Here is an 18,490-nt window from a genome sequence, read left to right as displayed (position 1 = left end):
CAAGATTTATTTAAGCCTGCAGGGACACGGACTCTGTTTGTTAAGATAGGTAAAATAATTGTGCACACATCTGCATATTCAGACGGGAAATCCTTCTGATGAATTGGCTGCCACAGATCACGCTGCTGCCAGCCAGTCCTTAGACTTTCACTGGGAGACAGGGATTTCTCACAGTGATGAGTTATGCCACAGGACCTCTGACCTGCCCGTCACCTCCCTCTGACCATTCATCCATCTCCCAGAGCCTTATGCTAAGAGTTCAAACCCTTTCAAATGGCCAGGTATTTTTCTCTTTCACATCAGTTCAACAAAAATGTTCCACCCGCCTCTCCACTAGGATTTCCTTTCTGACCACCCCAAAATAAACCCAGCCGGAACACAGGACAGATAATGTCCAGCCACTTCCTGTAGCCCTGAACAAGGGTTTTGTAACATCCATGCACAAAGTAGATAAATTTTTGGAAGTGTTGGAGGGGTTGTATTTACGGAAATATTTCTGATGCCTTCCCCACTGTGGTCATCTGGCAAATTCTGGCTTGGCTGGAGATCTCTAAACACATGTGAAAGGGAGGCTGAGCCCATCCATCAGATATCCCTGACATGCTGCACAGAAATCAAACCTCTACCCTGGCTGCTGGGCACGGCTGAAGCACCCCTGGAGCAGAGTGTTGGATCCGTGTACCCAGACCTTGCCAGTAAATTAGCACCATACCAGACACGTTTGCACACACGGTTCATGGGCAATTTGCAAATTATCTGTGAGGCGACCGTGCAACTGCCACAGAGGTCACCACTCAGCAAGGGTGTCCCGGGCTAATTTCAGAAAAACAGCATTGACTCCAGCAGGACTGGCATGGTGCTCACTGAATTTAAGGCAAATGCCCACTGAAAATCTCAGTATACTTCCCCCTCTGGTTAAGTCATCCAGTTTTCCATGACGTCGAGCATTTGGGTGTAGCATGGATGCCGACCATTCCCCAGAAAATCTGCAGTCAACCAAAATGTATGACAATGTTAAATTTATCTCATACACCTGAACTCTAATAATAAGGGTAAAAAATGGACAAACTCACCTTATAATCTGGCAATAGGAAGAATTGTTTCTCATAAAAATTTCTGAGGTTTTTACAGGAATGTCCTGTTTTGAATTACCTTAATCCAAGTCACACTGTGATGATGGAAATGACTGAACATGTGAGAAAACAGAAAATAATTTTGGAAAGAGATTCCCTGCAAAGAAGCCTAACACTCTGCATGTGCAATAGGAAAGTTGCCAAAATCCCACTCCACAGACCCCTCACTTTCTGAGCACGTTCATACCTTGCACCCCTGGGCCCTGCCTCTGGTGGGCAGCAGCCCTGCAGAGCTTCAGAGGACAAAATCCCCCAGAACCCCTTCCCTCTGGGGAAGGAAGGAGCTGGCAAGTGGAAAAGGGGTAAGACTGAATTTTCTGTTGCATGGGGTAAGCCAGGAACAAGTGCTGGAATCATCCAGGCTCTGCTGGTACAAGCAGAACGATGGTGCCCTTTCTTCTACTACTATGCTCAGTGCTGCAGTGGAGGACAGAACAAGCCACTGCTGCAGAATGTGACCTGTGCAGGAGCTTTCTCCTGACTGATTCTATGAAAAGAGGTTCATTCAGAGTGTTCTCAGCAAGCTTTTAACTTAGAAATTTTCAGAAGCTTCTGTGCTGCCCCATGCCAGCCCTGGGCAGATCGGTTTCGGCTGCCTGACAGGAGCTGCATCACATCGTGCTTTGGGCACAGGCACCTTCGGCTGGTTTGTGATGCAGTAAACTCATGTAGTTTGGGTCTTAATGGGTCTAAATTAAAGTATTTCCTCTCTCCTCTAGTGGATCTGGGCATGGGGTCTCCTAATCCTAACACTAGCAGAATCATTTCCATGGAACACTGTGTTACTGTGAGGAATCCTCTTTCAGGGCATCACCATCCTCTCAGCATTAGGGGCACCTAGTTTATCAGCAGCAAATTTGGCCACTGTTTATCCCTTTCACAGAGTTTTGAAGACTGATCCAAAACCTTTGAGCTCCACAGGCATTTGATTTCAGTGCACTTCAGGTGCAGCTCAAGAAGAACACCACTTTAGTACAGCATTGCAAGTGTAAAACCTCAACTGCTCATTGCTTTTTCATGCAGGGAAGTGGTTATATTTACCTACAGGAATCCTGACACTGTTTCTATTCCACTAAAGGAATCTACTTTCCCCCTGTGATTTAGAGAGGGCAAACACACTCTCACCAGCACAGCAGAAGAAGTTGCTTCCATTTTTGATGATGCTGGGTCAGAAGGACAAGCCACTCAGCTGTTTGACTTAAGGGGAGGGGAAAAGAAGACTTTCACCTTTCCCTATGCCTCATCCATTCATGGACATTGCTACTCTGCTTACAGAAATTCTCCAGAAGCTTCTGTCTCACCAAACAGTGCCTTACACAGCCCACTGCTCCTATGGATCACAGGAGGGTGGTACAACCAGTTTACCCCACAAGCGGGACAAAATGTAAAAACAGTGCAAATGGAAGTGGAGAGCTGAGACTGGGAAAGCCTGAATCAAAGTAATCCAGGCTGCTTTTTCTGCCACATACTTGCTCTGTGACCATGGGCAAATGCTCCTTCAGGAAATGGCTCAAGTTTCTCCACTTGCCTTCCAATCAAAATATCAAAATCTTCAGGGTAGCACCTGAAGGTTAGTCATTGTGTTTGGATCTCAAAGTTTAATAAATTAATAAACCCATTTAACTGCAATCTCAATTGCAAAGCCTGAGATGCAAACACCTCATTCAAAACCATATTTTGAAGTAACAGTCACACATGGCTATGGAAAGATGATGATAATTGTGACTGCTTACATCAAATGGTATTGCCCAAATCGGTATCATATCCTATTCAAAAGGTCTGAACAGAAATGTCTGGGCCATCACGGTAGAGTTAAAAACAAGCCCATCGAAAATGGATAAACAATTAAAAATGTATTGAAAGAAAAAAGAAAAAGAGAAATCATTCCTAATTAATTCTAGTGCCCTGTACAACCCCAGACTATTTGTAATCCTACAGGGAACATCTTTATTGATCTGGGGGACGCTGCAGCAGACTTCTGATGCTTATCTCAGCATAAAAATAGGCTCTTGTGATGAGCAGTGATTTAATTACATGACAATCACTGCTAACAATGCATGGCGAATACCAAAAATATGCAGAGCAAGAGTGGCAGTGATAAATGCAAGGGAATGGCATTGACTTTCAGTAAAGTCGTCTACTGCCAGAGCTGGAGGGAGACTTCACCCCCCTCCCAGCCCTTCTTCTCAGGTTGTAGCTGCTGTGTGGTTTCAGATACTCACTCTGGAACAAGCCGACCATGGGTAGACAGAAGATGGAGGGAGAAAGCAGACAGCCATGATCAAAGCAAAATTTAGCACACAAGTCACTGAATCTAACAGGCTTTTTTTGTCTGTAGGAACATATGCTCTTTCCACTGTGCATCTCCTCTTGAAAATGAGGATGAGAGATATTCTTTACTTTGAGAGGTGGCAGTACTGAGCAAGTGAAAAATACGTGCTTTAGCTGTGTACAGATTCAGGCCCATAAAATCAACTGACCTATCCCCATATATGAAAACCCACACCTTACTATCCCCTTATATGGAACCCAGACCCACACACCAAAGCAGCACAAAATTGAAAAAAGAGAAAAAAAATAGAAATCTAAACCCCAAGGTATCATGATAGTGAGAGACCAGTTAAATCCCATGTTCCACATACAGCAGCTAGGATAGAAGTAGCAGCATTTGCTCAAGAAACAGAAATAACTTGGTTTGTTTCTTTTCATGTGATCTCATTGAAAAAAAATACCCAGGATAGAAATAAAGAGTAGTGTCACTAAGACACTCCCCCTTATATTCGCTTCTTACTTACTGAGTGTGAAATTGAAGTATTCACCAGCATCTCTGAAGGCACTGTAACATTACTTGTGAGCAGACTTTGCACTGTCCTGAAGGCTTTAGGATCCTTTGGGACTGAAGGAGAATCAAGGCTGATCATGCATTTGGAAGTGGCAGGCCCAAGTCCTTAGGTTTTATCACCTTCAGTTTGTAGAAGACAGTTCAACATTTAATGTTTTATCCCACCATAAAAGTAACTTACCAAAATGCAGAGATCGAGAGCAAAAAACTTCATTCTTTGATCTGCTGAAAGTCTGATCACATCAAATCCAGCACAGAGGAGAGATCCCCAGCAAAGCAGTCCCTAGGTTCCCTGGGGAAGCATTCCTTAGCACAGGCTCCTTTCCCAAACCCATCCATCTATGCCCCAAACCACTGAGGGCCAGGGTTTTCTGCTTCCTTCTTGGACTGAAAGCCACTCTTTAAATGTGCTGGCTGAGCCATCCTAGCAGACAATAATTAAGAGTGAGAGGCAAGATCTGTTGACCATCTAAACATGACCCTGTAAGACTGAGAACCAAATGTATGTGCCCTGTCCATGAGACTGCCCCACCTTCCTTCTGCAAGAAGTCTTCAAAAGTTTAGATGGCTGGTTGCACTAGGACATCAGCACAAATTTTACACAGACAAGTCTTCCAGCTCTTTCTTTCTTCCCCTGCAAGAGGCACACCACCATGCTCAGCCAAGAGGGAATTTGCAGGTGTTCAATCCAACACGCAGGAACCCACTGGCAACGTTCATTCACGTAAAATTTAACAAGAATCACCAGCCCTCAGGTTAAAGCCACGCTGAGAATTTGAACTCGTGCCTGCCCAGGTGCTGGTGCTGTTGCAAACACTGAGACCTGGATGCCATCTCCTGCTTCCCCATGCTCAGCTTCATGATTTATGTCAGATGAGCACATCGTTCATGCAAAACAAAATGACCCTCTAAATTCCCTTGAAATGCTGTGTTGTTTGTTCTTAGAAAAGTAGACTGAAAATGCTACAATGTTGATTTTTTTTTCACTCCAACGCTATTTCTAAATGCTGGTGAATATTTAAATTAATCATAAATGTATCCTTTGCTCACATGTTCCTTGAGTTACTTAATTACTGCTGAGGGTCTTCCCTTCTGATAAATTTGTCCCAAAATCCTATTTCACCTGACTTAATTTACCCAAATTCGAGAATGATTAAAGCACTCTATCTGCAACAAATCAACAAGAATTTGGAGTATCTCAGCTTCCTTCTGAGCTGGTAACTCTTAGGATGCAGAGGAGCAGATACTCTTATCAAGCCTCTGTGAGAGTTACAGGGATAGATGCACCATGTTCCTGACACAGATAAAACAACACACAATATTAAAATCAGAACAGGATCCACTACTAACACATGCCATAGTCTCTAAAGCCAAAGCTAACGTTTCCAAAACAGTCTAACAGCTTAGTTAAAGGATAGAAAATCTAAAGGTTAAGGTTTGGTTAGAATGTATTTTGTCAATTTTTCAATTAAGGTATCAGAGAAGCCAAACTCCTTCCTGGTGTGAACCTACTGGTCTGATGGGAAAATAACTCCAGTTCCACTTATGGTAACGCCTGCAGAATGTAGAGCACAGGAAATCAAATGGCAAGCCTCTGTTTTCTAGTGGGACAGCCCAATTCAGGGAGTTGTAGTACTCTTACCCCAGGTAGGGAATTAGCAGCAGCCAGTTTAATTTCTAGGGGACAAACAGCTTCCCCTTCCTGTGCACAGGGATGCTGGTCTGGTGGGCAGAGCTCTCCAATGAGATCCCTGGGCAGCAGGACAAAGCCTGGGCTCTCCTCTGCTTTGTGGGTGGCTGAGGAGGTGACTGAGGGAGAAGCAGAGCTGTGGCTGAAGGTTAAAATTTGAGATTTCCAAGCAGAGAAAAAGGAAAGGTGTGTGGCATTTCCAGCTCTGCTTTACTCAGTTATTTGCTTGCTTCCCACAAGGTGTGTTTCAGTGATTGACTTTTACTAACAATGATCCATAGGGAAGCCAAGTCTTCAGTCCTATTCATGAATATTCCAAAAAAACCAAACCTTCAGCAGCACCTCATGTTTGGGCAAATGTGAGTAAATATTGCACTTGCATATACATGTCAAACCCAGTTATCCATACACTGCCTAGTTAATGGACATGCTTTGCATTCCCTTATCTCCACAATTCTACAATCCAAAAGACCCAAAGTTAGACTGGAACTTCTGAATGGCTTCTGCTCTTAGAGACTTTAGACTGCAAATACCCTAAAACAAGTACCTTGAAGTAAAAATGTAATTTTTTAATTTCTATGCTATACATTAAATAGATTAAAAATGTAAAACCTGATAATTTGCATGGGGAAATGGACACAGAGAGATAGTCTTGCTTCAAGAATCTAACCACAAATCTGAATATCAGAGTTTCATAAGTGGAATGTGCAGTAAGAATACATAACCCTCCTTTTCTTGACATAGAGTCTAGGAAATCCCACTGAAGAGTTGTAGGCAGGTGAGATGAGGCTTTACCTCATTTCCTGCTGCAACAGGAGATGCACTTACACTCCTTACTCCAAGCAAACTCCAGTGTGAATTGTTACACTGCACTGCCAAGGGATGTCCTTGCTTACCTAGTCAGATACTAAATGTTATAGCACAGCATTTTGCAAAGAATGTGAAACATATCTCCTAATCCAGACAAATTAAAAGCATCAGCTTAACCTCAAATGTTTATTGCATTTAAAACAGCATTTATCAAAACAAAGAGCTCATCACAACATATATAGGTACTGGGCCATCCAAATCCCTTCATTTGGTATGTCTCCAGCAAAACAATTAACACAAATTATTCTGAAACCCAACATATCTACACCAAAAAAAAAAAAAAAAAGAAAAGAAGAAAAAGAAAGAAAAAGAAAAAGAAAAAGAAAAAGAAAAAGAAAAAGAAAAAGAAAAAGAAAAAGAAAAAGAAAAAGAAAAAGAAAAAGAAAAAGAAAAAGAAAAAGAAAAAGAAAAAGAAAAAGAAAAAGAAAAAGAAAAAGAAAAAGAAAAAGAAAAAGATATCACCCTGTCTCCTGAACAGAAATCAGTTCCACGTGGAAAAACCTAAAGAAAAAACCCCCAAACTACTAAAGTATCAATCTGAATTTCTGAATAAATAAACAGTTTTTCCTGCAGTTGAATGTTTTCACTCAAATCAGCGATCAGATCCCACACGCCTGCTCAAATATGCCTGACTTTGGTCCTTACAAAATGACAAGATTACAGTATGATAAACCAGATGATAGTTTGAAGCGAGACAATGAGGCATTGTTTACAGAGAAGATTGAGAAACTGGTTTAACAAAAGGGTTCCGTGGACATCTATTGTATGTACAAGAAGGAGATTTACTGGAGATTTTGTAATTTCTACAAGGCTCTTTCCAACCAGCTTCATTAAGTTGAAGTAAATCAAATCATGCAGAGATCTGGCTCAGCCAGAGAGACATGCCGGGAAAGATACAAAATGAAGAAGAACAGACGCGAGATGATAAGCTTTAGAATCTTTGGCATTTTTCATAAACATTTTCAAGGTTTTTAAATCTGTATATTCACCCATTTTCCCCCACACACTCGCCTATAAATACATTATACATGTACTCTTTATACACAACTCTGTATATGCATGGGTACACAAGCACACGTGCAAACAAAAAGGCATTTTTGTGGCTTTTTAAACCAGGATAATCTTTCCTCAATCCTTCCATTTGCAGCTACACACAGCTTTGCATAAGCAAAATACATTCTTTAGCCAATCAAGTATATGAAAATGTGCCTGTCCTTATTCAAAGGCACAGTGGGACTTCAAAAAATAAACTTATGAAAAACTACTGAATCTGGCTAATAACCCAGTGGAAGATAGTCTGCTGTTAGTTTTCCTTCTTCAAATTCCTGGAACAAGCCCACAAGATTGTGCTATGGAACCACACACAACTCCATCTAGATCACCAATCCATAAGCAAAGTTTTAACCATTTTACCTTTTATTAGATGACTAGATGACTTTCAAAGCCTTTTTTTTTTTTTTTTTTTTTTGCAAAAAAGAATCCTATCTCTCAGGTTTCTGTATTTCTTTGTACTGTGCTACTAATGTCTTGTGGTGACAAATCATTCCCAAAATGTCCCACAGCACCTAAAGGACCGAGGGCTCTAGTATCACCAAAATTAAGCAAGTTTTACACATGATTCTGTGTTTTAGTTTCCCCAGTCAAACAACCTGACTAATGCTGGTTTTCTGAAATACATAAAGCAAATGCACAATTGCTAAAAGATTGGTAAGCAAGCATAAAATCACATTCTCCACAGAACACAAAATGGGGTCCTTTCTTCTGTCCTTCCATTGCTGTTTCCACTTGACTTCACTTTTGGGTCCTCTCCTTGTGAACCACCAGGAAAGACTGCAAGAAGACATCAGTGGCAGACCAAAGCCTGCACACTATTGCACAACCACTTCTTTGGGCACGTGTTCTCTTTCTGCACAAGCACTTGTCTCTTTAAAGCTATAAAGTGTTGTTTGATTTTTTTTTTTTCTTCTTGGATCTGTAGTGTTGACCCCTCTGGATTTAGACAGGAAAACAACAGCTATGCTGAAAATATCTGATGAGATGGAATTATAAAAGGCAAGCCAACAGAGTCTTTTCAGGTCACTGAGTTAGCCTTTTCTCTTAATCCTTTCATGGCATAAGGTTTTCATGCATCCATTGCCAGCAATGGATCTCCGATGATTCCAGTATACAAAGAGTTAATCACAGGCTGGGCTTAAAAAAAAAAAAAAAAAAAAAGAAGAAAAAGGAAAAAAAAAAAAAAAAAGGAAAAAGGAAAACCCACAAGTGCTGGATGAAATATTGAGATACTGTTGGAGCTCCTAGCTCTTTCTGCTAATTATGATAAAAAACTTTTTAAAATGTACACTGCTTGAACAGAAGATGGGTATCAAAGACTCGTTAATTCAGAGCTTAAACCTTTCTAGGCACAGTGATTTAACTCAGAAAAGAATAGCTTTCATATCTTAATGTAAATCTGTTGGATATGTTAAAAACTGGTTCAGAGCATCTCCTCACATCAGCTCAGCTGATCTGCTACACTAAGCAGAATTATCTCTTCCTACATAACACAGGGAGTGCTGCCACATCCAGCCTTGTCTCTGCAATCAAAGGGGGAAAAAAAAAAGAAAAAGAAAAGGTGCCGTTGCACCATCCTCTCCCATTCTCCTCCCCATCCCACAAAATAATTCACGCTTCACCTTGCTCTTTTTTGGGATTCCGTGCCAAAAAGACAACCCAGAAAAGAAACCCAAGATAGGTGTTTATCAAAAACCACATCTTCCAAGAAAGAGAAAGTCCGTGGCAGTGACTCTAGTGTTGATCTGGAGCAAGAAGGAGGGGAGGGGTGCAGTGTGTGCACACGTGTGCAGGGAGGGAGGTGCTGCATTCCCAAACCCCGCTGCATCCTAGAGCGCGCTCCGCTTCTTCCTGACGGGGCTGGAGCTGCTGGATGGTTTCAATTCAGCCTGCTGCACCTGTAAAAACAAACAGGCATGACGTTTGCACTTAGGTAACTCTAGCTCACTGCAGTGTGTGTTAATGGCTCCCCCAGGACAAGCCCAGGGAAACTAAGGAAGGTTCAAAAGTAATGAATCATTTTCTAAACACAGGAACATGGGGGATTAATTGCAGGAAGGATTTGAGAAGTCATGCATCATTTCTTGAAACAAAAATATTAAAAGCAGATTTTTCTAATGAGATACATGGGGTTCTACCTGATTTCAGCAATCTTTTGGGTTTGTTTTGGTTTGGGAGTTGTTTTTCTTATCTTTCTGGCATTAACCTATTAGTTTAATAAACTTCTCTCAGGAGTCTCAATTCAAGTGGATCCCAATAGACAGTAAGATGACAGTTGTCAAAACCATACACAGACCCTGGGATGCTGAAATACTTAATAATTTCAAAAAAGGAAAGTATTCTCCCAAACAGAACCTGGACAAAGCTACCTCCACCTTTCAAAACAAATTCATACACAATATAATGATTAAAACGTGTGGTGAACTGTCAAGGATGGTGTAATCTCCAAATTGTCTGTTGTGCGAGACAAAAGTATTCCCACTGAAATCATGGGGAAAATTTGGCTGAAAATGCCATCTTTTTCACTCCTCCTCTGTCTTTTGTCCAACACATGTGGTTGTAAATGGGTACTGTACAGACAGCAGTAATTTCTAACTCACTGCAGCACCCCAGTGAAATGCTGATGCATTGATAGCACGTAAAACAAAGCAGACAGAACGGCTTTGGAGCTTCCATGTATGACTTGTCCCTCAAGTGTATGGCTGTCACTATTTTCAGCACAGGTGGAAAACTCCAAGGTTTGTCCCATCCAGGGAACTTTTATCATTCCTCCCATAGAAAATGGTGATCATTTTCCTTGGAGAGCTCAAAGGATCCCAATATGATAGAAACCACTCAAGGAAATGTTTTAAGTGTAAATATTAAATAAAGCATAAATAGAAAAGCAGCTTATCTTTAAACATAAACACTTAAAGGGCATATGCAAACCATCACAGCAAATCCAGTGGCCTCTACAAGAGCAGTGACAACAAATAAAAATACACTGAAGCTTAATGGCTCTATGATTACTCCTGCTTAGTGTTTTTCCTCCCACCAGCCCATGGTGAATTTCTTTCCAGTTATTAGTGCTGCCACCGACCAGTCTGGTGGCCTCTTGAGATAAATGTCACCAGAAGCTTTTTCCAACCCTGCTTCGACCAGATGTCTCAACACAACACATGAGCAATTCAGCTTCTGTCTCCAAGAGCATAAAGTCACTACAGGTGAGACTGTGATCCCCTTATTCCCAGTGAGCAGCACCTCACAGGGAAAGTGCCACGATTCACAGAGAAAGGTACAATGTCAGAGGGATCCTGGGCATCAGGATCAGGGCCTGGGGACACAGATTCCAGTTAGTGAGAACAAAAGAAAGAATCCTTTATATTGTGTGGCTTCATTACCCAGCAAGACTGTTTTCCCTCCTCCAAGAGAAATAAACAGATCTTGACATTCGAAAGGATTTATTGTTCAAATAATTTCCAGGAAGATAGGCGAGATTTTTGAAGACAATGCTGTTGTTTCAAAGAAATGGGAGAAGAGACAAGACTTGACTGAAACTGAGGGAGGACAGATTCTGGTTAGATTAAAACTTCTAATTCCATAATGGTAGAAGATTGATCTGATCAACTGTAGAGTATTTTAAACACATGTCAGGGTTTTCTTTAAAGAAAAAGATGAGCAGGGCATTGTCCAAAGGAGGCCTGGAGCTCAAGCACAATGTCACAGAAATAATTCCCCCCATTCCTCCCCCTATCTTGAGAAAAAGGAGAATTCAGCAAATCCTTTTGGATGGTTATCTCTATCAAAGAGACTATTTTTCTCCTCCCTCTGTACAAATACCGGAGCAGAAAGGTGACGAAAACCATAGCTCAGTAACCACGCTGAGTGATTTTCCAGATCATTTTTAAGTAGGTCTTTTCAGGATAATTTTTCCACAATCATTTTATCCTTCTGACAAAGGATTTTGGCTCCCCTCTCTTCTAACACTCTCTCCCCCTCCCTTTGTGGATTTCCCCCAGATTCCTTATCTCTGTTATTCAAAAGCCTTTGGCATTGTATTCCCAAACGGAGCACCCAGCTGCTCTCAGTGTCACTCCTTGCCTCTGTTGGCTGTGGCCATTCATTACTTACCTTTTGAACATCAGATGGTACCCTGGAGAGGAAATCTAGTAGCTCATTATTGTCGATGGCATAGGGATTTCTAAACTTCTTAGTAAATTTATTTATGCCTAGGATAAAAAAAAAAAAAAAAAAAAAATAAAGGCAAACAAAATAATACAAGCCTTTTCTACTCTCTCCCTCTAAATTTGTTCAGGCAAGGTGAAAAAGGGAAAGGGAATTCGCAAGTAAAAATTAGTGTGAAAACAGTGCCTCAGACTTAAAGCCACACACATGTTCCCTGTCACGTGGAATCACTCACAAGTGCTTCCTGGAGGAAGTAGAGGACATTATGGATAAAGGTATTTTTCTACTTTGGGGATCATGTGCTGCCAACAATGTGGTGAAAAGCAATTGCAGCAAGAATTCATTCTGGGGGCCACTACAGGGAGAATACACACATTGAAAACCAAGCGTGCTGTTAAATCTGCTACCCTACGTGACCAACTGGAAGGCTACAAAAGTAATTGGGAAAAAGACTTTTTTCTTTCTATCTCTACAGAAAATTAAAGCTTCCCTTCCCCATCCCTCACGGCTTATCCCCTTTTTGCAGAGCCACACTGGCCAAACTGCCCATATTATGATGCTGTGGGACAATGTAAAACCTTATCACAAGGTTTACTTTAGTTTGATCTTTGTGTGAATAATTAGGCTTATTAACTGCAGAAACAGCAGTCCATCTCCACGGACTCAGCTGGCAGAGGTGGTCCCTAGTCTGGACAGAAGATCTATGGGACTGTAATGTTCACATTATTGTGAAGTTCATAAAGTCTTCTCTTGCCTCTCTTAAGGTCTTCTAGGTGAAGAAAATCAGCTGACCCATTTTAAAGAATAGCAAAAAAATTCAAATGTTGCTTGCCTCTGAGGATCATAATATAGCATTCAATTCCATCATGCCTCTGTCCAAAATCTCATAGTGCTTTCCCTGAAAGTGATTTCAAATGTGCTGGCTGCTCCAGCCTTCTCCTCTCCCTGAAATGTACCTGCTTCACATCTGAGATTCAGCTTTTAAGCCATATACTTGTAGCAAAATGACAACACAATTTTCTGTGTACCTGATTTTTAAAAAACAGAAAATACCATAAGGTCTTTTGAGGCCTTGCCACAGGGTAGTTGTTTAACATGTATCATATTTGAAGGCCCTGTCACTCCAGATGATGTTGAACGGATGTATAGTTTTCATGTACTCACCATGTCTTCCATACAAGAACAACAATATTTTGTTACTGAACTTTTTACTCCCAGCAATTTCTCCCCTTTCTTTTTGCCCTTTCTTTTGTTTGATTTAATCCTTTATTTCTTTGTTGCTGTTGCCCAAGAATGGCTTTTTTTTTAATGCCACCTTCTCATTCCCTCCCTTTTCTACACCCAAGACAGCAGCTGATGGCTCAGCCCCAGGGGTGACAGGGGGTCCCTATAAGGGTCCCTACAACTCAGAGCCACATCAGGGCTGAGCTTCTGCAGGTCAGTGAGGATTTACCTGCCCTATGTTCTCCACACCTTTCTACCTCAAGGCTGAGATAAAAGTTAGCACCCTAAATAAGACAGGAGGCTATTAGGAGATGTAGAAAGTGTTCAGCACCTGGAATCATAGAATGGTTTGGAGGGCATCTTAAAAACCATCTCGATCTAGCCCCCTGCCACAGGCAGGACACCTTCCACTAGACCAGGCTGTTCCAAGCCTTGGACACTTCCAAGGATGGGGCAGCCACAGCTTCTCTGTGCACCCTATGCCAGAGCCTCACCACCCTCACAAGAAAGGATTTCATCCTCATATCTAATCTAAACCTGCCCTCTTTGTGTTTAAAGCCAGTCCCCTTAGTCCTATGCCCTTGAATGCCATCTCCTTCTGTGAAAGATGATCTCACATTTCTTCATAACGCCACCAGGAAAGCTTTACTTTTTAAAAGCTCCTCTTTTAGTTCATTATGTGTCTTCATACAAACACTTTCTGACCCATGACAAAAGGAGATGCTCAGTGTTTCCCACTGGGCACAGCCTGTCCTGACTGCCAGGATACTCAGACCCAAAAGGCTCCCAGGGTCCAAATCTACTTGGTCCAGCTCTGCAAACACATCTTGTCCACTTCCTACCATTTCCCAGCTGGAGGGCTCCAGCACCAGGAAGCTAATTACTTTCCTGCAGAAGAATAATAACACTGAAAGTAGTTTATCTAGGCTAATGTTCTTCTTGTGGTGCTGTTGGAAACTTATAAAGAACCCTAAGAAAAGCAAATTATCAGATAACCCAGGGGGGAGAAATGGTAATTTTAAGAAGTTCATAACATCTTTATTCACCTCTAAGCAACAGCACTTGTTTGTCTGTGTAACAGGTCGTTTAAAGCTTGTTTGATTTCACTCTGTAGACGTATATTGTATTTATCTCATAGAAATGAGACACAGTGGAGTACTTACCCCAGATTAAAACAATGTACCTCAGTGGTATAAAATACAAAATAACTGTTGCTGCTGCCAGGACCAAGCAGGCCAGGACAGAGAGGAAAGGCACCGTCCAGTTGAATGTGCTGAAAGGAAAAAACACAATCCCTCTCAACATTTCTGTTCTTGGACACTGTCTGTGCTCTGCTACCCAATAATAATTTAATGACCCCTTTGCAGTGCTCAGTGCAGTCAGATATGCTGTAAATTGCAGGCCCTTTGGATAAGTAGATTCCTACATCTGGATTAGGAAGATACCTGAGAGGCAGATATAACAATAAGGAAAGAGAAGAGGAGCCCAGGGGAGCTCAGTGAAGTTGTCAGGCATGTAAGTGAGTTGTTTTTGTTTCTTCTTCTATGTGTGGCACTTGTTACACATGTCTGCTGGCCAGTCAGCTCTCCATTATTCATGAGCAGATTATCTGATCTGGAGACAGGGCCGAGCCAGCTCCACTGGGTCACAGTGGAGGTGACACGAGGTGTGTGCCCAGTGCACGACCCAGGTGTAGCAGGTAGCCAGAGTCAAACCCAGCAAATAACTTGCATTGGATTAATTAGGATGCCAAACTGTGAAAGAGCAGTTTGAGTAATTTCTCTGTATAACATTAGGGCCATAATATTCTATAAAAGTCTGTCTACATATATATACATTTTGTCCTATATCTTTACATTTTCAGCAATTCTTTACTACACTGAGTATAGGAGGCTGGCTTGGATAAGCTGTAATAAGCTAGCAGCAGCCCAAGGTTCTGCATTCCAACAATTTACATCGGATTTTTCCCGAGAGGAGCACTCTTGAAAGGCTCAGTTACTACAGCAGTTTAGACTTTGGCCGCACTATAGTGAAAAACTGTATTTTATTTCACTAAGACCTCTCTCATCTGCAAGCCAATGATAGACTGAAGGTGAGAAGCCACTGCTACCACATCTTTGAAATTACTTTGTCCCCCTGTGTCGTTGTAAGACATAACCCTATGCCCTGCACCAAATGCTGAGGTACCTGGACTACAAGGATGCCCGTTAGTCCAAAGGTGGATATATGGATCTGGGCATCTCTGTTTCACATAATCTGCCTGCTAACTTCATCATATCACAATGATGGGGAGCAGGAATAAAGAGAATGAATCTGGACCACTTATCAGGCTATAAAATAAGACAAACTTCCCTTGACAGATAAAATTAATAGGACGCTTCAAGAATTACATTTAAGCTTCAATAGACATATTAAATATTAAGTAAAAATAGGTGGGAGAGGACCCATCATTATCAATCAATGTAGCTTAAGTTGAAGCAAAAAAAAAAAAAAAAAAAGCAAAACAGCTCAATTGAGTTAAACTATGAAAACTCCCTATGATTGTGTAACTGGAGTGACAGACGGAAACTGTAGCACAATTCAGTCTGTCACTTACAAAAAAAAACTTTGATAGCAATTTTTTAATGGCACATCACTGCTGAGCTACAACAGAATCCTTCTGAAATTACATCGGGCGTCCACATTAATACCCAACGTGTTCTTTAAGACCATTGTTACCAAAATGAATACAAGAATTAATAGTGTTTAAGTGCTTTGAGTCTTCCTGCCATGCAGCTGGGCAGAACAGTGCCCTGTTCATGGACTGGAATACATCTTTGGGCCACTTCCACCCCAGCTGGGGTGTCCAGCGTGGCACCACAGCACATGTGGTTGCTGTATTTTTAGCTTGAACCCAGCTCCTCATTCAAGTGAGGCTCGGTCACAAACCATCACTTTGTGTTCAAAACAGACAACAATATGGATCAATTAAGCTCCAATAAAGACCGAGTTATAAAAGGTCTATGTGTGTTTGTATGTGGATTTTTTTATTTTTTTTTCTTAGGCTCTTCACCTCCCTCCTTTGTAAGGTCAGGAATACCCTCTGTGTCTCCCCCCCGCCATGAGACCCTGAAAATGCCCTTTGGGCTTCCTCGTGGCAGCAGCAGGAAGCAGACAGCTCAAAATGGCAAAGATAGAAGAAGATCAATGTGGTGGCCAGGGACACAAGTGACTGGTAACCCCAACAGCCAGGTCAGGATGGAGAGGGCGTGGGAAAGGCAGCACTGACCATCAGTGCCCACTTTCTGTGATGGGACTGCAAAGAAATGCCTGATGCTTCTGTGACCACCTCTTCAGGCAGTATCTGTGGCATCCATGACTCCCCACCCCACCACAAACAAGCAAGATCAGAAATTCAGGCAAACATGAAAGCTACATTAGTAAGGAACACTGCTTCTCCTCTTCTCTGTGCTCTGCAAAGGTTTTCTGGAATAAAAGATTGTAAGAGAAGAAGCAGTGGTGGGACTGGCCAGCTTATCCTGCTGCACCTTGCAGCCATTTTTGGAGCAAGACAATTATTCCACCTTGATCCTCCTGGTTCTGCTTCATTTCAAATCATGGTCAAGGAAGAAAAAATTATTACTTACTTTTTAATCCTCTCTCCAAACGATGCTATTTCTTCCAGGATGCTTTGAACAGCTATGATGATCTCCTGGACCATGTGGATTCTCTCAATTAGCCCCTTTTTCTCAGATTCCTAATCAAAAGAAACCAGAAAATCAAAACTTTTAGTAATTTGCTAGGGTGTTCACAGACACATGATGAAACCACGATTTCCAGCACTGCTGATCCATCCATGACCTCAAGTATTTCACTGAAGGAAGGACAGAACAAAGACCCTGGGTTTATCACACAGAACCAACATTATTTGTACAGATCCCTGCATTTTCTTCCTTTTCCTCAACACATGGGCAGAGGTTTCTTCATCTTCTAACACAACTTGACTGCAGGATCTCAACCAGGATTTCACACAATTGGATGCCACAGCACAAGAGATGCTGAGCACCCCTGGTGCAGAGTGCTGGCTGCTCAGTGCTCCTCAAGAACAAAAAATATTCTTGTGCAGAACTTCTAAATCTCACATTTCTGATCTTTGCAGGCCCCCCACAGCCATGCTGGTTTGTGTATATAAATTAGCAGCAAGATAGTGAATGCAGTATTTTTGAGCATTCTGTATACAGAGACTTATTCTTTTACTGGGAAAAAAAAAAAGGATCAAAGGAAAAAAAATGTCATTTTCCCTTTGCAGCGGCCATCTCAATTTCATTTCTTACTGCTTATTTTAGGCAACAACATTACAGGACATTACTACACATGTGCAGAAATAAAAAGGAAGCACAGAATGAATTAAAAATCAAAATTACTTAAATCAGGCTTGAAAACCAGTATACAATTATCAGCATTCAGCATTTCTTTGCCAGCAATCTCACACACATAGAGGCATGCAAATTGGCGTGGTTGCAGATATTCTCACAAGAAATCAGCAAAACATTCACTTATTACAAAATGCAGAGCCCTGGACACTGATTTTACATCACATTTAGACACTTAAAAATCAGTCCAATTTAGAAAAAAAAAATATAAAACAACAAAAAGAAAACCAACAAAACATTTTAAGCTGTGTTTTAACCAATCTGTTCCCAGAGAAGGGAGATGATGGTAAAGAGCATTTTGTATCCCTGTTCTCTATGGCCCACACCAGTCAAGGTAGAGGAAAGGGTGGGTGGGAATGAGCAAGGGCCAGAGATTTTGCATCAACATTGCTGCAATTCTGCCTCTGTGTTGTCATCCACATTCCTCCTCCATGCAGGACAGGACTAGAGGCTATTTAAAGTCACACAGGGCCACAGAGGTGAGGGCTCTTGCTCCAGCCTTTTGGCACTACCATGCTGGGAGAGGGTCTCTATGGGGCTGAGACAGGGCACCACTCTGCAGAGGGTGCTGGAATAACCTGTGACCCATCCTTGGATGCTGAGAGGCAGGCACAGGAATGCAGCCCTTACACCACTTTGAATTACTTGCTGCCCATTTCTCTTCCCAGCAATTTTTGAGTTTAAAAAGCCAGCCAAAACCACCATGGAGTTATCAAGCTCCAGACATTTGAATATTTGCCTTTAGGTTGCAAGTCAGTGCACAATGAATAGAAGCAGCATTTTAAATAATCACACATTTGGGTGTGAAAATGAGTATTTTTACATTAATAAAACAACCAACAAAAATGAAACCCTTGGGGTGTGAAATAACCCCAGAACAAAATAAATAAATAAATAGTCAGTTTATGTGAAAATAGCACCAAAAAGTCATTTTCACACAGCTCCAGTTATAATCTCGTTAGGCTCAAATGTAAATGACACATTGAAATTATATTTAACTATTTCCTCACTGGAATGGCACAACGGTCCTTTAGCCATAGCTGGCTTTTTTCCCACCAAACTTGCAAGCAGAAGTTGGGGAGCAGCTCATGGAAAACCAGAC

At 41.6% G+C, this 18,490-nt stretch overlaps 1 protein-coding gene across 2 annotated transcripts in view; it reads right to left on the bottom strand.

The window, feature by feature from the left end:
* Nucleotides 1–9,417: 9,417 nt before the first annotated feature.
* Nucleotides 9,418–18,490, bottom strand: part of MCTP2 (multiple C2 and transmembrane domain containing 2) — a 98,941-nt gene continuing 89,868 nt past the window's right edge. For both annotated transcript variants that reach the window (XM_053988285.1, XM_053988286.1), the window contains 4 exons: nt 16,603–16,712; nt 14,140–14,249; nt 11,699–11,796; nt 9,418–9,486 (listed from right to left, as the gene is read on the bottom strand). In XM_053988285.1, coding sequence (XP_053844260.1) covers nt 9,418–9,486; nt 11,699–11,796; nt 14,140–14,249; nt 16,603–16,712 — 387 coding nt within the window. The remainder of the gene's footprint in view (nt 9,487–11,698; nt 11,797–14,139; nt 14,250–16,602; nt 16,713–18,490) is intronic.

The sequence above is a fragment of the Vidua macroura genome, chromosome 12 (assembly GCF_024509145.1).
Source record: "Vidua macroura isolate BioBank_ID:100142 chromosome 12, ASM2450914v1, whole genome shotgun sequence".
Taxonomy (NCBI): Eukaryota; Metazoa; Chordata; class Aves; order Passeriformes; family Viduidae; genus Vidua; species Vidua macroura.
Note: the sequence above shows the minus strand (reverse complement) of the source record. Positions and strands in the feature narration are given on the sequence as shown.